This window comes from Octodon degus, unplaced genomic scaffold, assembly GCF_000260255.1.
Source record: "Octodon degus isolate 3935 unplaced genomic scaffold, OctDeg1.0 scaffold00307, whole genome shotgun sequence".
In the NCBI taxonomy this organism is placed as follows: Eukaryota; Metazoa; Chordata; class Mammalia; order Rodentia; family Octodontidae; genus Octodon; species Octodon degus.
In genome coordinates this window covers 678,672-687,238 of record NW_004524883.1, presented here as the reverse complement: position 1 = coordinate 687,238, position 8,567 = coordinate 678,672, and the positions used below count along the sequence as shown (strand labels likewise).

The 8,567-nt window shown below is 45.0% G+C and overlaps 1 protein-coding gene and 1 pseudogene across 1 annotated transcript; one reads left to right on the top strand and one right to left on the bottom strand.

Annotated features, from left to right (window-relative positions):
- Window positions 1-130: 130 nt before the first annotated feature.
- Window positions 131-2,360, top strand: LOC101561119 (magnesium-dependent phosphatase 1). Its single transcript, XM_004648993.2, is given in 6 exon segments — window positions 131-793; window positions 901-961; window positions 1,034-1,126; window positions 1,723-1,875; window positions 1,956-2,041; window positions 2,210-2,360. Coding segments are annotated over 6 exon segments (522 nt in total). The 5' UTR covers window positions 131-756; the 3' UTR covers window positions 2,302-2,360.
- Window positions 2,361-6,665: 4,305 nt separating this feature from the next.
- On the bottom strand, window positions 6,666-7,316 carry LOC101584542 (annotated as a pseudogene).
- Window positions 7,317-8,567: the final 1,251 nt, after the last annotated feature.

The following is an 8,567-nucleotide window of genomic DNA, read 5'->3' as shown; positions in this document are numbered from 1 at the left end:
GATCCTTCCACTGAGCTCCATAAATGGTTAAACTGATTGATTGAGGGGCTTTATTTTGTTTTTGAGGGTGTTTTTTTTTTTTGTTTTTTTTTTTTGGTTTTTTGATGGGATCTCTTGCCCAGAATGCTTACCAACTAACTACTAGATTTAAATGATCCCCTGCCTGAGCCTTGGAGTAGCTGAGCCTGTAGGCAAGTAGTTCTGGATGGAGCTGCCGATTCCTATGGAGTAATCTTACTGACAGCCCTTCATTTTACATTCTCAAGATGTTGATGTGGACAAAAGCAGAAATAGGAGTGGTACACTATGAGGGGATCATGTCTGAATTGGTGATAAAATAATGCACAGCTACCGCGTATCCCAACATGACCCAGCTGAGGCAAGAGGATTCCAACTTCCAGCTTAGTCTGTGCAAATGACCACTTAGCAACGTGTTTTTAAGAAAAGTATGGCACTGCCTCAGTGCAAGGCCTTAGGGCTCTAGCCATAGCCAGTGTGCAGGACTAAAATAAGCAACTAGTTGCCTATGCTAAGTAAGACAGTACACATGCAGCCCAACCCCTGGACACAAAATCCTCGGCTCGCGTCTGGGAATCTTCCCGCTCAGCGGCAGGAGGCGCTGTGGCAAGGTGCCCTGCTGGCTCCTGGCTCCGGCGTGGCACCGCTCTAGCAGCCGCTTCTCAGTAGCCCGCTAGTCCTCAGTTCCCTGGCCCTCCAGCTGGCCAGAAAGCCCCAACTTGCTCCCCTGGAGATGTGATGGTGAGACTCCCAAAGCTCCCAGTCTTTGACTTGGGTGAGGGACAGGCAGAGAGTCGGCTGAGGCGCCTCTCCCGAGCCTCTTCCCACGGCGGCACAGTCCCTGCGCCCGCACGGTCGAACCTAACCCCACTTCCTCCACAGATTACACGCTCTGGCCTTTCTGGGTCGACACGCACATAGATCCGGCGGTCCATCGGAGCAAGTGAGGCCGGGAGAGGGAGGATGGGACCCAGCGGTGCGTGGCCAGGGCTGAACGACCTGTCGCCCTCTGCAGTGATGGATCAATATGAGATAGGCGGGATCAGAGTGTGGCTCTGTACCCGGAGGTGCCTGCCGTTCTGGACCGATTGCAGGACCGGGGGTGCCCGTGGCGGCCACCTCATGGTAAGGAGAACAACTGTCCACGATCGCTGCTAATTCTAAAAGACACGCACGTGGAGACTTTTAATGTACACTGACAGAACTTTAAGAAGTACACTGCGCAAGTGGCGCAGGCCTGCATCCCAGCTGCTCGCGAGGCTGGGGCAGGAAGTTCTCAGCTTTGAGGCCAGCCCGGGCAATTTGGAGACACCCTTAAATATAAAAAAGCCTAGGGATGTAGCCATGTTCAGTCCCTAGTTTAATTTTTTTAAAGTGCAGGGACCAAGAGAGGAACAAATGGCAAGGAGTACAAGAGAAAAACAAGATATGTCCTCCAAAGTCTGCCAGTGCCCCATGATGAATGTAATCATTATGTTCTACAAACATATGCTAATAAAATTTATATTACAAAAGTGCAAGCTCATTTGATGGGTGTCCTAATTCTACCCTCTCCTATACCTTTTAGTTATTAAGCAGTGGCTCCACACCAGCTGGGTCTCACAGAAGGCAGTGGAGTGCAGCAAGGGGCTTCAGAGTCTCTCCATCTTGGAAAAGGGGCAGGCTGACTGGCCTCCACCTGCTTATACTTAGCCTTGCTTACAGCCTGGCCCTTCTCTCTTCTTACTCCATCATTATACCCTTTTGCAGGACAGGTGAGGTAGAAGGGGCCAACCAGCTACTGGAGCTCTTTGGCCTTGTCAGATACTTTGTTCATTGGGAAATCTATCCAGGCAGCAAGGTTACACACTTTGAGAGGTAGGCAGGGCAAGGGTGGGAGCTGGGGAGGGCTGGGGGAGCCCAGGTGCCACTGCCTAAGCCCTGGCTGTCTTGCACAGGTTGCATCAGAAGACTGGAGTTGCTTTCTCACAGATGATCTTCTTTGATGATGATAAGCAGAATATTGTAGATGTCACCACCCTGGGTACTGGGCAGGGATGCTAGCCATTGGGGGATGAGGGAAGAGTTCTGAGGAGGCATTAGTAACTATGTACAGGGTGGGCAGTCTGCATGACAGGGGACACCACAAAAAGGTGAGAGTCTGAATGGGAGCCTTGACAGCTTGATGCCATGTGACTGCTTTTCCTTCCAGGTATTACCTGCATTCATGTCCAGAATGGGATGAGTCTTCACACCTTAACTCAAGGATTAGAGACATTTGCAAAGGCTCAAGCTGGCCCGTGAGGTCCAGCCTTGTGGATGAGCCTCACTAGACACCTAAAACTGAAAGGAGATCAAAAAGGCATCCAGGGGGCCAGGGAGATGGCTCAGTGGAATAAGCGCTTCCCTGGCAAGCGCAAGGGCCAGAGTTCAATCCCCGGTTCCGCAAAAAAAAAAAAAAAAAAAAAAAAAGGCATCCAAAGGTGCATCATCTGTACTCTATTAAAGTGTACTTGTGTGGTAGAAACGACCTTTTTATGCTGTGGATTGATTCTATTATTCTGTGGTGAATGGGCTGGTTATCCTGAGATGTCCTGACAAGCATGTGACACTTTTTTTTTCCTTTTGGTACCAAGGATTGAACTCAAGCCCCTGTGCTTGCCAGGCAGGTGGTTATTTTACTGAGCTATGACCCCGGCTCTTTTTTTTTTTTCCAGAACTGGAAATTGAACTGAGGACCTTGCGCTTGCCAGGCAAGCGCTTACTCTATTGAGCTATCTCCCTAGCCCCTGAGACTTTTTTAAGAGTAGGAATATTTTAGTGAGAGGAATAGTGCGTTGGAGACAGAAGGGGCACAAAAGTGGGTTGCCCCAGAGTGTGACACCTTAGAATCATAGGTTCTGCCTTCTACACCTGTGACGCAGGCTGTGATGCAGAGGTCATAAAGAACTCACCACACTTAGCAGTGCCCTCTCAAAGCACTTTCTTTTAGGGAGCCATGACAGTCTAGGGATGGAGACAATATTTCAGGTAGTAGAAATTAAGTGGCCCTTTTAAGAGGAACACATCTGGTCTGACCTGGGGCTCTGGACAGTGACAGCAGTGTTTTTTCTGCAGCTTATGGTGATATCATCTTACAAGGTGGCTAGCTCACAAAGAAGGGACAGGCCAAGACCCTTAGCTCTGAGAGGCACCTTTGAGGAGCAGGACAGAAGTGTGAGTGCCATCTGAAGCCAGAGGTGGGAAAGCCTAGATCCCAGTGAGTGGGCTCCTCCAACTTATCAAGAATGGTGGGGCCTGCAGGTTAGCTCAGTTGCTTAAGGGCAAGTCCAGTCAGGCCCTGGGGACCACGGTTTGATCCCCAGCTCCCCATGCCTTACCAGACCCGCCCTTAAGGCAGCCTGAGCCAGCCCCCCCCCAAAAAAAATCCTTCTAAATGGTGGGGCTGGAGAGATGGCTCAGTGGTCTAAGGCACCTACTTAGAACAAGCTTGGCAAAGCATCAGGGACCGCGGTTCAATCCCCCAGCACCACATGCCAGCCAGCCCCGCCCCCTGGTGGGCTGAGCTGGCCACACACACACACCACACACTCACTCTCTCTCTCTCTCTCTCTCTCTCTCTCTCTCAAAAAAAAAAAAAAAAAAAAAAAAAAAAAAAAAAAGAATGGTGAGCCCAGATCAGCCAGACCATGGGAGGTGCTGGCTGAGCAGAGGAGGGAAGACTGAGGGTCTGGCCACGGGACTGAACAGTTGCACGATGCTGGCCTGTGGTAGGGCCAAGCTCACAACTGGTGCCAGGAGGCCTCATCTTGCCACCTTGTGGTGGCGCCTTGTCCCCTCTTTCTTCCTGTGGGAAAAGAGTGCTTAGGACCCAGAGCACATAGGGTTGGATGAGTAGGACCTGCTGGTTCCACTGCACAGGGTAGGGAACTGGTTTCTAGCTGTCTCCTTTGGCTCCTCCCTAACCACTGATACTACTTGTGCTGAGCAAGAGACACCTTAGGGGAAGAAAACAGATGGCTTCTTGAAGCTCAGGTCTGGAGAGGGAAGACAGCACACACAGGGATAGAGGGTGCGGCACAGCAACTCAACCTGTGCTCCCAGAAAACCAGGCAAAGGCTGAAGTAGAAGTGGACATCGGAGTGGTTGTTCCACAAGACTAGCAGTCTCCAGGTGGAGCAGGAGGTACTCCCAGAATCAGTAACAGCCTTCAGTAACACAGATACAAGGAAGCTTGTGATATGTGTGGGAATAGACAAACAGTGGCTGCCCCAAGAGAGTGCATGTGTTACAGTATGTGATGTGTAATACAGATAGAAAAGTAAGAGAGAGTAGGGATGGCGAGGTAAACACTGCTAGATATGAAAGGTGCAGTAAATCTCCCTAAACACATGGATTTGGTTCACAGGAATGTTGTCTGGCACTTGGAGGGCTCAGAATATGCTAAGTTATATAGAAATTTTTTTTTTTCCTCAAAAACTGAAATAGAAGAAAAGTGTTGAATTTTGTCCATGGGTAAGAGATTACTGAAGAATTTTATCAGTAAAGGCCATCAGGCTTTTCCTTGAAATTTGACTGTTGAGGGGCTGGTGAGATGGCTCAGTGGTCTAAAGCACCTACTTAGAACAAGCTTAGCAAAGCACAGGGACTGCGGTTCAATCCCCCAGCACCACATGCCAGCCAGCCCTGCCCCCTGGTGGACTGAGCTGGCCACACACACACACACACACACACACACACAAATAATATAAAAAAATTTAAAAAAAAAGAAATATGACTGTTGAAAGTATGGAAGGCAAAGAGAGGAACTGAAATGAAAGCTATTTGCTCTGGCACTTTGTACTTCCTTTAGCTTGTCTATGGAGTCAGGACTGTTGACATCTAGCAGATAAAACTGCTGTCAAAACATGTTCAGAGGGCTGGGGAGATGGCTCAGTAGGATAAGCGCTTGACCGGCAAACGCAAGGATCTGAGTTCAATCCCCGGTTCCGAAAAAAAAAAAAAAACATGTTCAGAATATTGTAATTATTTGTTAAGAAACTGCTTTTACTTTTTTTTTTCTTCTTTTTGAACCAGGGATCAAACATAGGATCTTGAGCTTACCAGGCAGGCACCTAAGCCACTGAACTATCTTTTCCAACTGGGATCTCATCCTATTGAGAAGTTTTTGCACGTCAAAAGAAATCACCAACAGAATGAAAAGACAACACACAAATGGGGAAAAAAAATCTTAATCAACAATCATTCCAACAAAGGACTTCTATCTAGAATATATAAAGAACTAAAAAAAATTTAGGCCCCCAAAATTCGAAGAACCAATCCAAAAATGAGCATCTGAGATCAATACATACTTCTCAGAGGAAGAAATACAATTGGCAAATACATGAAAAAATGTTCCACAGCACTTGTCATTCAATAAATGCAAATTAAAACAACAGTGAGATACTATCTCACCCCAGAAAGAATGGCTGTCATAAAGAAATCAACTTGCTGGGGAGATGGCTCAGTAGAATAAGTACGTCCCTGGCAAGCACAAGGGCTTGAATCCAATCCCTGGTTCTGCAAAAAAAAATAATAATAAATTAAAATAAAGAAATAAAAATAAAGAAATCAACTAATAATAAATGCTGGCAAGGCTGTAGGGTAAAAGGAACCCTTCTCCACTTACAGAATGGAGAATAAATAAAATATTTATAAACAGGGTACAACCACTATGGAAATCAGTGTGGAGACTCTTCAGAAAACTAGGAATAGAAATCCCACTCAACAGAACTATTCCTCTTCTGGGTATTTTTCCAAAAGAACTGAAAACATCATACCACAGTATTACCTGTGCACCCATGCTTATAGCAGCACGATTTGTGATAACCAAATCATGGAAACAACCCAAATGCCCATCACCTGAGGAATGGATAAAAAAAGATGTATTTTTTATACAATGGAGTGTATTATTCAGCCATAAAGACAGACAAACTTGAGGCCTTTATAGGTAGATGGATACAATTAGAGGCTATACTCATAAGTGAAATAAGTCAGACCCACATGTGTGAATACTGTATTGTCTCCCTAGTGTAAGAACTTGAAAGAATAAATAAAATCTGAAAGGTACAATAAATATAGTAAAATGGAAAAAAACTGAACATGGAAACAATGAAGATGAGAGAAAAAAAGCAGGAAAGCTCATGCAAGTATATATACAGAATAGCTGAGATGATTGTACTAATTCCATCAGTTCTCTGAAAATAGTTTATGTTTAAAATTTTCATTTGGACTAACTATATGCTAATATGTATAATCTGAACAACTACATCAAAGACATCAATGTGTAATACAAAACCCATGGTTGAATATTTCTCAACTTGTTCTTCTATGTGTATCATTTCTAATGTTTTATCAATTATGATTATATTCTTTAAATTTAAAAAATAGAGGGGTTGGGAAGATAGCTCAGTAGACTAAGTGCTTGCCTGGCAAGTGCAAAGTCCTGGGTTCAATCCCTTGTATCACCAAAAAACAAAACAAAACAAAACCACCCACAACACATAACATTGTTAATTTGCTATTCTTTTTTTTTTTTTTTTTTAGAAAGCATCAAAAAGAGAATTTATTTAACCATTCTCGCTGATAATACAGCAAGTGGGTGAATAATTCATGCTATAACATGCTGAATGAACTGAAACCAAAAAGTTGGTTGGAAGGAGGCAGAGGAACTTTGTCTTATAAGAATCAGAATCGAGGGGCTCCATAATCATCTGGCATCCGTTCAATGTTGTATCTGTGATTAGAAATGTACATGATAGGAACTCCAGGGATCTTCTGGATCCTCCGTTTAAGGTCTCGGTCAACTGTGGCCACAATGTAACACTTGTGCTGAGTTACTCTCTGCACCAAGCAGTCGTCTGCATAGGTCCCTTTATATGCGCAAGGTAAGCGTTCAAACCGTGGATCCTTGGCGATCCTTAGGGCCACTCGATACTTCTGTCCCAATTTTTCAATTTCTGCCATTACACAATGAGTTATACAAGGGATACACTTGGCATACAGACAGTCCATCATTGATTGTACCAAGTCCAATTTGGCTTTGATGGCAAAGTTGATGAAGTTGGTATCAACCAGGATATGATAAGGTGGGCCCAGCTGTGTATTATTCTGGAAGAATAAGCAGGAAGGATGCTGGGGGACTTCTCTTTCCTTTAGAGCACTAGGATCTTTCTTTTCTTTCTTTTTAGGTTTTAATCTATCCTTTTGAGTCTCTCATCTCTGAGACTAAGCATTCGCTTCATGGTCGCATACTTTCTTGTTTTCTTTTGTTTCCCCATGTCCACGCCGCGGTCCGCTTCTGCCGGAATCCTAATTTGCTATTCTTGTTTAGAAAATAAGTGCTATATGTATTCTTGTATGTTACTCTGTTTCTGTCTTTATTTTTGCTGTCTGTTTTCACTCTTTAACACTATCTTTTTGGGGCCAGGGAGATAGCTCAGTAGAATATGCACTTGCCTGGCAAGTGCAAGGTCCTGAGTTCAACCCCAAGTACCAAAAAAATATTATTCTTTTTTTTTCTTTCATGACGGGCTCAGCCCATCCCAGAGGCAGGGCTGCACAGCATGTGTTGCCAGCGATCTGGGATTGAACCATAGTCCCTGGGCACTTTGCCTAAACTTACCTAAGCAGGCACTTTAGGCCACTGAGCTATGTTGCCAGCCCCATTTTTCACTTTAAAATAAAATAAATTTTCTTAAAAAGTGATCAGAAATGACTGAAAGGCATCTGGGAACACTGGGAAGGATACTGGCTGTTGAAGTCATTTTGGCACATTGTGATTGCTTTTTCTGTTACTAGTTGTGATTTTAGACAAAATAACATTTCTGTGCCCATTTTCCTGTTTGTAAAGTGAAGACGGTATATTTGTCTGTGGTAGAGAATCACATGGACATTACCAGTAAGACATAGTATCCTCTCAATGAATTTTTCTTCACACCATATGGGTTGCTCCACTGGACTCCCCAGGGATGAAGGACAAGGGACCAAATCCTGAAGAACAATCCAGAGACTGGAGAAGGCAGAGGAGATACTGATCAAGAAAGGAGTTTCTCGAGCAGAAGATTCACTAAGAGCTACAGTCAGCCCAGAAGGATGAGACCAAGGATAAAAGAGGTAACGAGGGACAGGAACTGCTGGAGGGCCCAGAGGCTTTTTCTTGGCCTCTGGGCTTTCCAGTTGATGTTGATGAGGAGAATGTGGCAAGGATTTGTGGAATGCTGGACAAAGTACAGCATGGCCAGAAAGAATATCCCAGAGAGGCTCTAGGGACCATGTTGGGAAGGAACTCTAAAAGTGATGTTTTGGGAACTGTTTCCAATGTTAACAGTTTTCTCATCCTGGGTCTAGAATGAGTTGTTGGAAGAAATACAGGAAGTGGAGCAGGAGGATTTGGCCCAGGAGTTGTTATATGTGGGTGACAAGAACCCCCTGTTCAATTGCCTAATGTACCTCCCACTCATCAGCCTGCTGCACCACGTATCCAGGGCGATTCATTATCTTTGGGACTTGTGTGGGTTTGGAGAACTTTG